Genomic DNA, 18020 nt, shown 5'->3' on the forward strand with positions numbered 1-18020 from the left:
GTTTTTCTAATATCCAGCTACCCTGGATTTCAATTAAGACTCAAAGAGCCAAGAACTGATGAAGAGGACATCATAAATGATTTATGGATGTCCTACTTTTGTGGATGGTACATTAATTATTCTACTTAATGCATCCATATGGTTTTCTAATTCATTCATTACCAAAAGCCTCACATTACAGTTATTTCATTAAAGTTTATATCCGTTTTCAGGCAGATTCTTACAAAGTATATTTAAAAATTAAAGCCACAATCAGATTTTTTTATTTAGTCTATGGATTTCAAATCATATATCTATCTATTCAATTATTGCCCTATTACCTGTTTCTAGAGGGGTCAGTTGCTGTTGTTTTGGGTTTTTTTGGTTTTTTTAAAAGTTAATATATTGATCAGCATTCTGGAGATTTCTTGCTGTTTCATTATTTGTGTGGTCTTTTACAGATCCAGTTTATCTTTCCCTCTTTGCCCAACTCCAGTCCTTTGTGCTCAACCACAAATATCTACAGCATGCCAGAGGGGTGTTCCTACAGCTATTAGCCACCATCCCTTCTCCCACCACAGCCCTCCTTTAACAGGGATTCTCCCAGGGTCAGTCTAGAGACCCTTAAAATATGTCAGAGTAGCCAAGGGAGAAAGGGGAGAGGTCTTTAATTAATGTAGCTACAGTTTAAACATAAAGGAGGGGGGGGAAAGGGGAGTATTTTTAATTTTCAAGTTAATTTCCATTGCATGTACACACTTTTATTGCAGCTAATTAGGTAGAGCCACAGCATCCTGTAACCCCATTTCAGAGAAAGTCTGTGAGAAAAGTTTTGGGGACAGTGTCTGCTTATTTTTCATCCTCAGCCTAAAACAAGGAATATAATTTCAACACTGTTGCAGCTTTACATTGCCTAAAGAATAGCAAGGCTCTAAGAGTGCAGTATTTAAGGTCATTCTTCCACTCACCCAAAACATTTATGTTTTAAAGGACTGACAGCTCAGAAAACTGCACCACTATAAGACTATGTGTTACAGTACCTGAAAATAAACTGTAAAAACATGAAATTGAAATATCACATACATTTGTAAAGAGTAGCCTCCAGAGCTGTGTTCTTAATTAGACAACATGCCATGTGTTGCACGAAGAAAGCATATCAGCAACAATTTGGCTAAACAAAGCAGAAAGCTGTAAGCATTGCCAGAACACCACAGGACCATACAAGAAGTGATCCTTACTTCCCTGAGTGTGTTTTCAAAAAGAAAACATGATTACTGGTACAGTTAGTACCAGCAAAAAGATAACCTTTATTCACACACAGAATCACACACAGAATGACTAGGCTAGAAGAGAACTTCAAGATCATTGAGTCCAACCCTGCCCTAACACGTCAACTAGATCATGGCACTGAGTGTAACATCCAGTCTTTTTTTAAACACACCCAGGAGTGGTGACTCCACCACCTCCCCAGGCAGGCAGTTCCAGTACTTTATCACCCTTTCTGTAAAAAACTTTTTCCTACTACCCAACCTCTATTTCCCTTGGCGCTACTTAAGACTGTGTCCTCTGCTTCCGTCAGTTGCTGCCTGGAGAAAGAGACCGACCCCCCTGACCACAGCCTCCTTTCAGGCAGTTGTAGAGAGTGATAAGGTCACCTTTGAGTCTCCTTTTCTCCAGGCTAAACAACCTCAGCTCCCTCAGTTGCTCCTCACAGGGCTTGTGTTCCAAGCCCCTCACCAGCCTTGCTGTCCTCCTCTGGATGCACTCAAGGTACTTTTGAAAGCACCAGGCAAAAAAATGAAATTCAATTCAATCAGTGACATTGAATAAATTTAGTTCAGCATATTTTAAATGAAAAAAAATTAATTTACATTGGTTTCTATGCTACAGTTTATTAACAATGACTATTCCCAAGGAGAACATGTGATCTCAGCCAAATTTGTACAAAGCAAACATTCCACTATTATTCTCCAACAGCTAAAAAAAGTTCAAACGTAAATCTGTTACAGTTCATGTTTAAATAAACATTGACATAACATATGCAGTCAACCACCTTTCTACACTATAAAACACTACAGTTTTAGCAGTTGTGATATATGGCAGTCCTGATATATACCCCCAACACTCTTCATGATGCATCTATCCTATTCTCAATTTAAAGCACTGTAACCACGAAAAGTATTTCCCCCAGTTTATTGTGGTGCAGAGACAAGAAAGAATTAGCTCCATTACAAATCCTCAGTCATGGCTGACCTTCACAGGAAGGACAGTGAACACCACTTTAATGCTTTCAGCAACAAGACAAAAGACAGAAGAAGAATTTGTACCTCTCTGCTTACTTCCCTGGACTATTCCCCTTTCCATTAACCAGTCTGATATTGAGATGACTGAAAAAAACATCATTCACCTGAGAGCTATGCTATCACATTTAAACCCCAGTATCATCTGAGCCCGTGCATTTAATTTCAGAATCCAATATTTATTCTTTACAAACGAGATGCCAAAGCGCAGAAATGCTAGACCTAGGAAGCATTTTAAAAAGTAAATTCAGATGATCATCTTCTGCTCCAAAATATTGTTTGGCTGATTCAAATATTGTTTGGCTTATTCAAAAATTTAAAACTGTGGTTTAAAATAACACATATTAATGTCATGATGATAGAAAAATAATGTGTTTTTTTATTCTTTTTCAAAAGCAGTTTTTAGAAGGCTTAATATTTAATGGGTTACACATAGGAACACATCATGAGCCATCTATTAAGGAACCTTCTAGAAGCTGTCACTTTTCCCAACAACAAAGTCAAAAGAGAAGAACCAGAAGGATTATTCCAGAGGCTGAACTGCCAGATCCAACAAAACATTGACTGATAAGGAAACACATGCTGTCTTGCTGTCTTTTATCTGAATGCCCTTTATCTGCCTTCTAAATGTTTCTGTACGGGATTTGGGTTTTCACAAAAATAGTTCTCTGAGGGTGCTAAAAGAATTTTTAAGTGCTTCTGGATTCCTTATTCCTGAACATTATCAACACAATGCATAGATTTATTATGGGTAGTAGTCACCAATTTTCTGTTGGTGGATCTCATGATCCCAATAGGGCCATCTAGCTTATTTATGATTTTGAACATAAAGCATGTGTGATTCTAGTGATGGTACCTGTGACTCTGCATGCCAGGAAACTTTCCCTTTCCTTAGTCCAATTTAGGTAGTAATAGGTTTCCACTCACTTGTAAGAGGAAAAGAGAACATTGATAGAGGTAGAGCAACCTCCTGAACTTCTGAAGTTCAAGCCTGTCTCTACTGTTCTAAGTAATGAAGTCAGTGAAATTCCAACAACTGAGGAGTCCTCTGAACTCAAATGCCAAAACAACCAAAGTGCAGTTTGGACACTGTCATAAAAAAGCCAAAGACTTTCCACTATTGTCTAAATCTCTGTGTTTTCTGGAATCCAGTACAGCATGGCACAGAAACAGTATAGAAGCCTTTTTCAATCAGAGGAATAAATGGGGCCATGTAAGAAACAAAGCTGGGGGGGGGGGGGGGGTCTTGGGGGAGCTTTGTTGTTTGTTAGGGGGAGGGGGGTGTTGCCTCTTTTGGAGACCAAATCAAAACACATACAAGAACATGTGTGTGGATCAGCCCAACATTTATCTGAATTTTCAGTTACTTAAACAAGGTGATTTGGGTCAAACAAATAATTTAATCTGAGAGTATGAGAAAAAGTGCTCTCTATCTCTCAGCTCAGCAACTAGATCATGTGAAATGAGAAAACGTTCAAATTCAGTTTTCTCCCCTACGTCCTTTCGAGCAAGGCTTTGAGCCAGGTCTCCTACACTTGGGTATACAGCTTAAGTAACACACTTAAGATCTTTGTTTTGGTTGCAACTGTATCTGAATTTAATTTCATAGAAATGCTTAAAAGAATTTACAATTATCAATTAATAATAATTTTTCCTAGAGGACAAAATTCACATCTTTGAAGCACGGGATAACACAAGCAGATTCTGTTCTGCTACACACAGGTATTTAATTTATACCTGGGATTGGCCAGTAACATGAATACACAGTTGAAAGAAATATAGAACAGCTGACACTTCCTTTAGAGAAACTACCCAAGGCTAACTGTCAATGAAACTTTAGGTTTTAGCTTAAAAACATATAGCATGCCTGCTCCTGAAATCCTGTTTTCATTTAAACAGTGCAGCTTATGAAAAAAAAATTAAATTACTTCAAGAAACATCTTCACTAAAAAACCAGGAAAATGAATGCTGTGACTGAAGAGGATAAGGGCAATTTGTGAAAGATATGACCAGCTTTTTTGTGCAAGTGTAACACCCCACTGAATGTTACAAAAGCACCTCCAAAGTAGTCATCTGTAAGATAATCAATCAAAGCACTATGTTGCTGAATATCCTACTAACATTCTTTCAACATTTTGCAAATCAGATGAAAAAAGTGCCTTAAGGAGGTTTTAGTGCATGTTACAACCAACCTAATGCAATCATTCCTGTTTTCCACAAAGACTGACAGCAAACACAATACCATGCTAATGGTTCAGTATGCAATTATCCCTGTGAAGTGCACAGAGGGAAGCAGAAAGCAAATGAGGCCAACTAATGCAGAGTCTCTAGATTTCTTTGTGCAAACAAAATCCAGAATGACAGAGCTGCAGGCTACTAGGTCTATTTGCAGGGCTTGCTGCAGATATGTTATGTCGAGTATAATAACTTAAGGAGTAATGGCAAGCATCAATCTCTTATTAGAAGGTGGACTTGAGTCTAGAAGCCAAATACTGCAAAGACCTGATATTTGGGGTCACAGTGTAAAATGTAAAAAGACAACAGTGATTAGAACAATCACACTAAGTGTATTGACTGATACTGCCCACTCTTGAAATGTGTGACTAGCATTTAGAGCTTGTTAACAATTCAGCACTGTAATTATAATATCTTAAAATTTCACTAACAGCATGGCACTTGTTCTCTGCTATTCCAAGCATTGCACAAATACATGACCTGGAAATGGAGATGGATACAGTTGATACTTCACTACATTCTAAGATCTTACACCTCAGAAAGCTCCTTTGAGAAGTTACTGCAGAGACATGATTTTCTATTTATGCCTCCTTGGCCTGGGCTAGTGCCAACCTCTTTCTTAGGCCAGCAATAACAGATGTTCAGTGAAAAAACACTACATTTGACTTTTTGTTATATTTCATAGATAGTTAGCTTGGCTGTTTGCCCCGCACTGTTTGATTGACCTGTCATTTATGGACTACTTGTTCTCCTCACTCATATTTTTTGCCTTATTTTCAATCCACTGTTTAAGCTTAATATACTTTCTAAAGTATTTTGACCATTTCTTCACAAGGTCTACAGAGAGAGTGAGCTTAGGGTACTCTTACCAGCCAGGAGGATTAGGATGCAGAGAGCCCTCTGAGTTGCAGCACCAAACTGTGTATGATCTTTTCACACACACAGGTACATGTGGGGGTTTTTGGGTCAGAATTTGAGACTCGAGGCTGAGAATACTGCCGAGGGTCAGGCACGGTATTCAAAAAAGCAGCTCCTTAGTCACTTCTATTATAGCAATGCAGCATAATTACATCTAGAAATACATAGAACTACATACACATACATCTACATCTATCCCAGAGAAAATCAGGGCATTACTGTACAGCGTGTGATGGGATGATAAACCTACCATTTTGAATAACTTTCAAGTTGACCATAGTATCACATATCATGCAACACATGATGCAAAGCATCAAATCACTTGCCTCAGAAAGTGTACCTCTTCTTTTTTAGGAACAACTCAAATCCTTTTCCCTTCTCTAGGTCCCAAAGAAAATTTTTATTCTGCAGTCCCCTAAAAGTAATCTTAAATTTCTGTCTAATGGGTCATGCTTAGCTATTGACACTTCTCACAGACACTTCTATGCATATTTATCAGACTGAGACTGTAAAATTTCAAGATACCTTTACTGATTGTTCAGCACGGCCTTACTGGGCCACTTAACTGGGTGGATGCACAGCCAGTTGGCTGACACAAGGATTTGAGAGATGGAAGAGGTCCTAAGAAAGAGAACTGAAGAAAGGAAGAGACTTCATCTTATGTCAAGGCATGGTATTCAGCATCAGGAAAAAGAATAATAAGAGATTCTGGAAAAACAGTCAGTAAAATGGACAGCTGGGGAAAAAGTGAAAAAGGCTATAAGTGAAAAAATGGTATCAGAGCATCTTCTTGTCTTGCAAGGGATTCTCAGAAGGTCATTTACCTTCTGGCAGACAGAAAGATCACACACAACTTAGTGCTGTGACTAGAGGGCTCTCTCTATCCTACTCCTTTCATTCAGTAAGACTCAGTGACTTAGCCTTGAAAAAGAAGGCATCTTGTATTACCAAACTGCCAGTGAGAAAAAACATCTATTTTTAATTTAAAGAAAAGTAAAAAATAAATTCCACAAAATTGTGGAAATTCCATAGTGCTCTTTGTTCATGAAAGGAAATCTACATTAAATGTCTTCACAAAAGAGGCAGCCATAGGAAAAACATTTTTTGGACTGACAATAATTGTAAGCATTTGATGCCTCCACCCTTTTATCAGAATCTTTTCATAGAGTTCTTCTTATGGCCCCCCAACAAAACCAGTCAGTGTAGAGAATTGCAATGCCCAGCAGAAAGGGTATATGGTAGTGTGGCTCCCATTGTTTCACTGGTCTTTTCAAGGAAGAAGCAAGTGGATGTCTTGTGCACTCCTAGAGGAACTTAGAGACAACATTTCACATGGAAGCCATGACTACATAAAGAGTACAAAGAATTAGAAAAATAGACATTTCCAGCAGAAAAGAGGTGTGGGAAGATGAAATAAAATTTAGTAATAAGTAATATAGACAAATTCTGGGCTTTGACACTGGAAATTTAACCTGACACATCAGGTTATGGGGAATTAAAGGAGAAATGAACTTATATATCTAAGGCCAAGTGAGCAAAAGATGCATCTTTTCTGAGTATGTAGTATGAAAAATGTTATATAACAGAATACAGCAGTACTTGCAGGATGAATCTGACATAAGTGTAAAAGCAGTTCTGCTGTGGTTTCACAGCCACATGGCTTTCAGCTACCCAAACCAACCCAGAACAAGCCCACCTACTTGAACTGTGCCCAGATTTGGAAAGGATTTCCACATTATTTCAACATAAAATGTGTTGTTTAAGCTGGGATCAACTCCAGATTAAGATGTCACTAAATGTACATATCTGCGTGTGTGTATGAGTCTATATAAATATGTAGTCGGTGTGCAGTTGGTGCCTAAGCACCCATTATCATCAATATGAATCTTGTCACTACAACCATTTGGAATTAGAAAACTCACCCTGAAGCAGATATCAAGGCTGTATTATACTAGGAGATTAAATGCATCTGGTACTGTTCTCTGGCTGTGAGAAAACTGATGTGGAAATGGTCCATGTCAGTACTAATCTCCTGATCAGGATGATCACATCTAGTCTGCCTTTCGGATATGGTCTCTAACCTGTATTAACTCCCTGGTAATTCAGAAAGTGTTTAGAAACATGCTAGATATCTTAATAGATACTAGCCCGAATAGCTGGTTTCCACATGAGTATCTATTACAGGTACCTATGCTGTTGTGCTTTATTCTTCTACTGAATCCCCTCTCAAAGTATTAACACCTGAAGTTCTTACCTGTGCTCTTCAGCATGCTTGAAAGTAAATAGTTCAAATATTGGAGACAAAATAAATGTGATGATATGGGAAAGCTACAGCTCTGAGGTATACAGTCCTACACAAAATGCCATGGAAAAAGCAAAGAAAAGCTCCGTGTGGCTGTCTGTGAATCATATGTCCCATTGACATTAACTGAAAGAAACTAATTAAATCAATTCAGTTCAGTAACACTCATGTAAATCAAACAAAAATTAAGAGATGAGCTGAATTTTAGCTACAGTACAGTGCTGTGGAATTTCTAATCAACAGAAAAAGAAACAGATTTCATGTTTATATAAGAAGGTGTATAGTAAGAGTGAGGTGTGAAAGGGAAAATTTTGATATATTGAGCAAGTGTATTACCTTTCCACTTCTGAAACACTTCAGAGGATGCAAGTGAAAAAAGCATCTGAGTAGCTTGATCCAATCTTGGTACAATACACTTGTGTCCCTGAGAGAGGCTTTGGATAGACCAAACTACATCAGGTTACAAGGGATGATGCTTTAGCATATCCATGAGCTGATAATTTAGACCTAGTCTGAGCTGTAACCTTTACTACAAGTCCTTCTGCTTTTCTCTCAAGTTCAGCCCTAACTCTATATATGTTTGTATGTGTTTTGGTTTTTTTTAAATAAGTATGTTAGACAATATTTTCTATCATAAGTGATTATCCACATTCTGTTCCCACTTTCCATGTACTGTCTTGACCTTCGTGGTTCTCATATTCAGAATTGGAAAGACTTGGAATAAACACAAATAAACATTATGAGAATTTGTTCACTGCACTTCTAATTCTCTAATACCTTCAATGAGTATATGGTTTCTGAAATGCAAAATAAAAGCTTACAAATAGAAAAATCAAGTATTACAAAAAATTATGTAACTCTGTATGTTATCCAAGCAATTTTCAGATGACTTAGTCTCACATCATCTAGAGAGACAGCTAAACAGAACATATGGGTAAGCACTAAGGCATTTATAGAACAGTCAAAATGCCTCTAAGAGCTCTGAATTGTCCTCACTTCCTTCAATAAACAAGGTGAACTGAACACCAACACACACACACACACAAACAAAGGAACTTAATATCAGGTAATGTGATTGCCTTTAATTATATAAAACTCCCTCACAGAAAATAAATACCTCCTCTTCCTCACTTAGGCAAACAAGCACTACATTATCCCCAGTTTCAGTAAAATTACTTCTTAACGTGTTCTTTATTGTGAGAGTCACAAAACATCACTTTTTGACAAAATACCTGCAGAATTCTCGGCTTCATAGCACTCTGCTGTGCATTAGCAACATTTTCCTTGTCAGATGGTTTGTCCTTAGCACAAAATGCAACCTTGCAATAGTTCTGCATTAGGCACCCATTCACCCTACCTTTCCACCTTAATCATGAAGAAAATGGACCTTAAGTCACTGAAATTAGCTTGAATTCAGTTTGCTCTCCTCTGCAGAGCCAACAGAGCATAGATTTATTAAAAAAAAAAAAAAAGTTGCAGGCTTTCATACTAAATCACAATGTGCACCAGTCATGTAAGTGGATTACAGGAAGCACTAACAGTAGCAACTGCCCTTTCAAGTTGAGCAACCAGCAACATTGTTAAAGGCTGGAACAAAAAGGGTCACCCAGGGCAAAACAACAAACACTGACACTTGCTCTATATATTAAAAACCAGAAAGTAGAAACAAGCAGTAAGTGCTATTCATAACAAAGAGGGAGCGACACACAAGCAACTCAAAACGAACCAGCTTCCCTTGGTAACTCCATTAACACTATGATCTAGTTCAGGTGACATTCAAGAGAGAGAAACAGAATGTTGAAATACAGAAACCTGGAAAGAGCAGGGCTGTGCTTGGATGATGGCAACCACCCTGTTGTGGGACAGCTGCCCTTTTAAAGAGAAGGCATGTTCAAAATTCTGATGGTGTAGTCCAATGCGCTGTCTGACTCACAGCACTTTGGCTTCAAACATACACTTCCCCAAAGGCTTTTTCTGAAAGGATGACATTAGAAACAAACCAAAACCACTGTCCTTCAGCACATCCAGAGACAGCTGAAGAACCTAAGCAATAAACAGCTTTCATGTCATGATTAGCTCATGCTGTTATATCTCCCCTTAAAGCACATATGGTTCTCAGCCAGAACAGAAGGCTTCAGAGCAGCAGTTCCATCCTAGAAATGCAGTAGCAAAGCCTCAGACCAAAGTCACTTAATGAGAACTTAATACAGATTTAATGGACCTTTTTTAATGTGAATTTATCTGCCAATTGAAAATCTGCCTCATTTAGCTTTTAATGCAGGCACAGAGCCAGTCAGCTAAAATCAGGGTAGCCCTAGAATATTTTGCAGGATTCTTCCATTACTAGTTAAGGACCACGGGTCTCCAAAACTGTGCAAAACCCTACTAAAATAACAATTCATAGGTAACAGTGTCATCTAATGAAAAAAAAGCAGGGCCATTCCTATTCTGAGTTCCTTGTACCAATAGAAAGGTTTCACCTTGAGCAGAAGTGAAATAATGCTTGCACTGGAAAGAAGGGAGCCGGTACCTTCATTGCAGAGTTGGCCCTGCTGGCTTAGGCTAGCTTTGAGGATAGATATATCCAGTTGCTTGGCATCTCCTTCCCTTGATCAATACCATTCAGTATATTGGGACTCTGCAGCTTTCCTGTCCCCAGTAAAGCAAGACTGCCAGTCCCTTATTTTGTTGTGATATGGACACTTCCACATAGCTAGTCCACTAACAATGCTAGCCACCTAAACTCAGATGAGGAAGCCCATGTTCATATGGGATGCAACAAGTCCAGAGCACAGCTATTTGAGCCTAGTTCCCTGAGAGTACTTTTTATCTGCTAAAACTAATAATGGGCCAATAAAACTACTACCCTCTTTTTTTTTTACCTTGATTATTCTTTTCATTGTCATTACTCTGTTGCATTTGCTGCATTCATGAGGGCAGATCTCTAGACTACCATACAGGGAACTCATATGGGATTCTGAAACACCTGCTGTGCTAACATGCTCTTGTGTTCTGCGCTCTTTTTTCCTTGTTTGTAAAGTCCATTCTCTTTTAATCCCTCATCTTCCTCTGAAACAAGCAATTTACAGATTTCACTTTAATCTTTTTTAGTTTACTCTAATGAGTGCACCAGCCATTATAAGTGCTCTTCTTCCCTCCAGGAATCGAGGAGAGCTGCCCACGCACGGGGGTGAGGAAAGCAGTGTCTGTGCAGAACACATACAGACTGTACTGTGCACCCCACCAAGGACAGCTCTCCTGACAGCAGGCTGCTCCACTGGCACAAAGGGTGAGGGAGGATGCAGCAGGGCAGTACCAGTATATAGTTAAACTAACATGTCCTTCACTGCAAGAGGAAGCACTGCCATCACCCTCTTCAGAATGGGAAAGGTCACACACAGAGTTAACTGGCAGTGGAGGGTCCCCAGTCCATATGTCCCAGAAGAAGTGCATACACCAACAAAAACAAAGTTCTTACTCTTTGCAAGAAACAGGATTTTTTTTCCCCAACAGCTAAGTAAGCATAATAGTGGATTTACCAGAGGAACAGAAGTGAATGAAACCTTTATGTCACCCTTTTAAAATCTCACTGCCTCTGTAGAATAGTTTCCTGAAGTACATTTTCTTCTGACCTATGCAGAAAAATTGTAAAGCCTCTGCAGTAAAAACTGTGCAAACATCAGTCAAGACAAGAGGATTGACAGCATTTGAGGCAAAGGTAAGGTCTTTACCTACAGAGAGGCTATATTCTGCACTCGTTCACCAGATTGTTTGTTAATTAGAGTGTGATTATATGAATGCAAATTCCATCAAAGTGAAGTAGTCATTATTTAGATTTAGATGATCAGTCAGGCTACCCAAAATTGCAATCCATCTTTATTTAAATACAGGTATATTTTTCCTAAAAAAGAAAAATTTATTCTAAAAAATTTATTCTAAAAAACCCTCCAAAACCCAGAAAAAGTCACTTACCACAATAATCACATTCGTTGTAGGAATGGGAAGATTCTCCACTTCCAAATCTTGACCAGTCATTGCTAAGAGGTTGAGGGATGGGTCATAAACAGACCTGGGGAAGGCTGATTTAACAATTATTGCAGGGTGCAACTTGCTTATTTTGGTGTGGGAAGAAGAACGGAAATTTTGTTTGGAATCCTTATAGCTGTCTGTATCCAAGCTTTTCTCCACACTCTCCACATGGTGATAAATAAACACAGGTTTTCCACTCCTTCGCTGATGAATTGCCAAAAAGTGATCACTGTCTCCAGAGAAGCAGCCTGTAGAAAGAGAAGAGCAAGTTTAGAATGTCTCCTGGCTATTCTGTAGATGGCACTGGAAATCCACCGAGATCTTTGTGTTCTGAGAAATTTGGAAAAGTATTTTTGGAATACAAGAATTCACTTAAAATCTTACAATGTGTTTTCTATAGATTAACAGGACTACAGAGTCTATTAAGTGTACCACATTCTTAAGCTCATTTTCACAGGGCTTTAAAAATGTTATTTATATTTTCAGCCATGGCTAGATTAAAAAAAAAAATATATACAAAAGCAGAACACATACTGAGCCAAGTTCAGCTTCTGTATTGATACCAACTTCCATTGGAAAACTTATTCAGTCAATTTAGCAACGCATTTTATCACCCAGTAATATCAAAGATGAGAATAGCAGTGATCATCTGTTATAAATAGGCACTTGAGGAGAAAAGGTAAAGAACCCGATCAAAAAGTCAGATTTAAACATGTGAGAAAATTTGGATGAGTCCATAATCCCAATTCTGCATTCCTTGTTCAGCTGCTTATATCAGAGACCTTTTAGCCCCTTATGCCAACTCCTGCTATGACTCAAACTTTACTCAAGGATTGCCTGGCCAGCCAGTGGAGCATCTGGCTCTCTGCAGAGGAGATACTGGTGTGTGGCCATATCTTGCTGTGGTATTCACATGCCCTGTGAACAGCGAGAAGCTGTGAGACAAGCAGAGAAGAAGGAAAACACAATTCTTATCTCGCTTGCTGTGCCTGTGTTGTGCTAAAGTAGAATGCAATATGGAGATTGTTTACCCAAAGTGAGGATGTTTTGTTCCCTTGGCCTATCAGGGCCAAGAAGTGTGTGTGTGGGACTGTCATGGAACAGTCTCGAGAGGATCAGGGATGAGTGCAGCTCTGTGCAGTTGTGAGCAAGAGTGAGTGCATGGCAGAATCAGTTTAGATGAAATGTACATAGTATAGTATAATAAAGTGATTCATTAGCCTTCTGATGATGGAGTCAGATGCATCATTCTCTCCCCTTGCCAACATTGGAGTTGTCTTTGATTTACAATACCTTGCATACCTTGGTGCTAGGCACAAAGAACTCTCTTAGATTAGGGAACTGGAGACAGGGGACTCAAGCATTGTTAGTGTGGAGTTAGAAAGAGTTGGGCCTGTCAGCCTCGAGAGGAGATGACTCAGAGGAAACCTCATCAGTGTCTATCAGTATCCAAAGGCAGGGTGTCAAGAGGAGGGAGCCAGGCTCTTCTCAGCGGTGCCCAGCAATAGGACAAGAGGCAATGGGCAGAAACTGAAGCACAGGAAGTTCCACCTGAGTATGAGGAAGAACATCTTTACCTTGTGAGTGAGTGAGCCTTGGAAGAGATTGCCTGGAGAGGTTGTGGACTGTCCCTCACTGGAGATACTCAGGAACGGTCTGTATGAAGTTCTGCGCAAAGTGCTCTCAGATGACCCTGCTTGAGCAGGAAGGTTGGACCATAGGATCCCACTGGTCCCTTACAACCATTCCCACTCTGTGACTCTGTAATTATATGGGTTTAACTAATTATGTGTTAGTAAAAAAAAGCTATCTTTTGAAAGACAAAATACTTCCTGATGATGCCTTTATAAGAGGAACTAAGACTAAATTTTTATTTGGTTTTCTGTTTTGTTTTCCTTTTTTTTTTTTTTCATGGATGAAAAATAGTGAATCTTCAGTGCCTTTATACTGAACAGAATAGCTACAATTCAGCTCCCAGTCTGGAAGGCAGTCTGTCTGACCAGAAAAATAGGCGAGGATCAGCTACCTCACAGATAAAAAGTAACTGAAGCTGCATTAGTCACCTCCAGAAAAAAACTCTAAGAAACCCAGTGTGGTAGAAAAGGGACTTTGTGTTCTGAGAGAAGTGAACCCAGACAGCTCACTCTGATAGCCTGGAATTTCCTCTTCAGATGTTGCTGGAGTTAATGGCAATCTTAAATTTGAGAGCTGATTTTAGTTAAAAAATTATAAAATCAATCTTTTTTTAATTCTCATAATGGACTATGAAGACCAGCTTAGCACCAACAACATTTCAATTCAGGGTGAACAAGAAGTCAATTTGTTCTATTCAAACTGAATTTTTCCTCTGATTTTTTTTGCTCCTGTAAGCAAATCAAAATAATCAGTCATTTGCACAGCTCTACCCAGTGCCCTTAGGAGGTTTCAGTGTAGGTAATTACATTCTGTTGACCTAATTTCCTCATGAAATTTCAGTCAGGGAAATCAAGGACAATACCTTATCTGTGCTATAGTATTGCTTTGCATGATTGAGAAATGCATTCTCTGGAATAAGTGGGTCCCTGTCAGTAGGCAGTGAAGCAATTTATTGCATACATGAACAGAAAATCAATAGTAAAAAGACAGAACACAGATCCTCTATTACAAAGTAAAATGCTAAATCTAAGACTACTCTTTCAAATGGCTGAAACAAACATGATCTCCTAGATAACCACTGAGGTCACATGTTTTCAGCTCTTGTCAGGTTTTGATCGGGAAGACATCTGAAAGCAGAAGAAAAAAAAAGAGAAACTGCAGACTACAGTCTTAAATACAGCTGAACTTCAAAACTTGTTAAACTTGCTGGGTTCTCATTAAGCTTTGTGGGTGTTGGCTTCATTGATAAAATCCTGAGGGCTGGTCTTAACTAGCAATTTAGAGAGTTGTGTCAGTGACAAAATAAAAAAAAGGAAGCATCAGCACTTCTCATCATCACCTACTTCTCACAGGCATGTCTTCACGGCATTTATTTTCATGTCTCCTTCACAGAAAACCAGTATTTCAAAACTGGTCATAGATAAGACAAAGCAATATAACTACCATCACATTTGGTGAGTCTTCTTTGCTTCCTTCATTCCTGCTCCTTTGTTTCTGAGGGTATCAAACCAGCTGTGATTCTCCTTGAATTCTTTGTATTGCATTTTCTACCCACTTCAGTATTCCAACTTTCCCTCTTATTTCATTATTTTCACTGAATGAAGCAGGAAAAAATACAATTAACTAGCAGCCTTAATTCTTCTCTGAATATTTTTTATTTAAAAATAATTAAAGGAACTGCCAAAAAAGCTCATTTGTCCTTGAATCTCAATACTTTTTAACAGCAGAATCACCATTTGCTTCTAAATCCCAGACTTGCTTCCATTAGAATGGTAAATATCACATTAGTAGCACCAGTTCCTGCAGCCAAACAAGGTCCACTGTAGTAGATTTTCAAAATGGACAACAAAATATATTGTTTAACCTGTAGTAATGAGAAATTAAAAGTCTACTTACATAACATTACACTTTATACTCACACAATTTTTTTTCATCAGCTAAGCACTCAGATGTTCAAATATGTTCCAAGAAAATTACTACACTGAATTTGTTTATCTGAGAAGTCCACATAGCCCCAGTATCTTAAGTAGGTTACAAGCACCCACAGTGCCCCATGTGAGAAACTTCACTAAACTTAGATGACTTAGTAATGGCCACCTTTGATACTACAGGGGAATGTAAACACCTAAACTTCCTCTCAATTTGATGAAGTGGTAATATATTCCTTCTTGACCCTCCAGACTTCAGCTCCAAACACAAACAATTAGGCACCAACCAGACACTTGGAGAATTAGGTAGTTAGAATTACCAGTACTTCTGCTACATAACTCCTTCAAATAATTCCACTCTCCAACCCTCAAGGGAGAGAAGACTGGGATGCCTATATCAAACTCTGTACTTCTACAAAAAACAAAAATGCTCCTCTACAGCCACCAGGGAAACTGTCAGAAGCTATGAAGAAATTAATTTGGTGCCTTTTAAGCTTCAGATATTCCAACACACACAAAAAATCAGTAAAAAAGGCTCAAAAATATAATTCCTAGAGGTTTCTCTTCAATAAGATTAGCAAACTTTATCCAAAATGATGTTCTGATATTCTCTTCACACTACCCTGTTTGAACTCTACTTCAGGATGTAGAGTTATTTATGGCTCACTTGAAATATTCACTCACTTGAAATATAGTGCTGCCATTATCCATTAACCATAATAATTTTATTCCTTCTCCTAAAATTGTCTCCCCTCAAGTGTATTTACAAAGAATTATAGTTTATTCTGCCTCAGCACTGAGAACACACTAGATGCTAAATTTTGATTTCATGCTATTTCTTCTATCCAAAAAAATGCTGAGTCTTTACCTATCTCTGAGCTAAATGTAGATATCTTCATGTCAAGGGAAATTTTAATTGTTCCAAAGTGAACAATAATCAATGGTTAATTTCAAACTCACATCAGAACTTCTCTGAGCAGCAGGTCTGTTTTGCTCCTAGAAAACAACCAGTCCTTTCTTCATGCAGATCACCTCATGTAATAACCATTCCAGCTTCCTTTAGTAACAGAAGCCATGCTGCGATTCTCTACTGATTTGAACTGTTCATTCCACCTCCTGTTCTTCTCTCTGTACCATGTAGTGATTAGTCACCACTCTTTACTAGATTTCAGCTGCAGATAAATATTGCTATTTCTTCCTCTGCTCTTTACCTATGAGTTAACTTTTCCTTCCTTGCAGCTCCTCGATGTCACTGCTTATCCTTAGATTTTTTTTTTTAACAAGATAGCCTGTCTTGATCTTGCTTCCATGTTTATTCACTGTAAGCCCCTTCTTTAATTTAGCTGCTCCTGTACAACAGTATTCTCTTTCCAGATATTGTAAGATTTAGCTGCATTTCCAATCCCTGGAGCTGTGCTTCTAGAACCTCTACCAAGTATAACACCAAATCTATTAAAGTGCAACAAGAAGCTCCCGGGCGATGTAGAACGCATACCTTATAAATGTGAACATCTTCACTACTTGTACTAGTTCCAGTATTTCTATCATTGCCACCATTCGTCATCCTCCTGAAAGGAAAATTGGACAGATCCCTATGAAATTCCCTGTTCTGCAGAATCCAGCTGTTCTGCTTAATAGTTCAAAATGTGTGTTCACTTGATCTTGTTAGTTGTCTGGATAAACATACAAGATAAAACTATTTCTGTCATAAACTAAAAAGAGAAAAAAAAATCCAATCTACAGAAGACTGATGGAGAATGGGACAGCAGAATTCCATATCAAATATACACATTGTTCCAGAATATGGGAAGCATAAAATTTCCTCATGAAAACAGATGGGTAAATCACAAGAACGCTAGATAGCACATGCTTCTGAGCCTGTCTCACACTACAAAGTTGCATTATATATGCAGAAAGGAAAGCCTATAATAAATAGCAAATCTGATGTGCTGGATGTTGTGGGCCCTTTTGACTGTTCCAGTTGGCCTCTGCTTGATATAGGAAAACCTAAGATTTCTTTAGACTGTCTTAACTCTCTAAATAGTTTCAGACAATTGACATTTTATCTCAAAGCAACCTGCCAGAAAATTATTAGACTCCTAATTCCCAAATATCTTCACTTTTGCTAGAACAGATAGATAATAAACTTCAAGATAGTCAGGATCCATTAATCAGCCAGTAACACAGCAGCATGGTTTTTATCTTCTTAAAACATAAAAATATCAGAGCTTTACAGATATTTTATCTTGCATCCTTGTTAAGGAAATGATGACTTGACTCTCTACTCACCCCACTCTCAGTCAGACAAATTTTCCTTGCCAACTCAAGCCCAGGTTTCCCATAGCAGAGCCTCTGGTTCCTTTAAATAATTTTACCATGATACAACAACACAAAAGCCACTCAAGCTGGGTGCCTCCCCCTTAACATCCTCTACAACCAGAGGCTAGAAATTTATTTGACTGGAAAAGGAAAACTCCCAGTGGGACATAACATAAACCTGATAGGGCCACGATAATGGTGTCTAAAGTAATGATGTGTGTCTGGAAAAACAACTTGAGGTAATTTTTAAAATCTTGTTATTTTTCTTAATCTGAACAAATTTGGTTAAGTTATGCTCCTGAACAGCCACATTTTTCTATAATGAGATGCGTACTGTATATTTGCAACTTGTAAGCAGTGCAGCTACACCAAACC

At 38.4% G+C, this 18020-nt stretch overlaps 1 protein-coding gene across 1 annotated transcript in view; it reads right to left on the minus strand.

Annotated features, from left to right (window-relative positions):
* PTPRR (protein tyrosine phosphatase receptor type R) overlaps window positions 1-18020 on the minus strand; it is a gene marked incomplete at its 5' end in the record, with an annotated part of 139985 nt that overhangs the window by 113518 nt on the left and 8447 nt on the right. The window contains 1 exon segment of the mRNA XM_084205711.1: window positions 11707-12011. Within this exon segment, the coding sequence (XP_084061837.1) occupies window positions 11707-12011 (305 nt within the window).

The sequence above is a fragment of the Fringilla coelebs genome (assembly GCF_963513975.1).
Source record: "Fringilla coelebs genome assembly, chromosome: 5".
Lineage (NCBI taxonomy): Eukaryota > Metazoa > Chordata > Aves > Passeriformes > Fringillidae > Fringilla > Fringilla coelebs.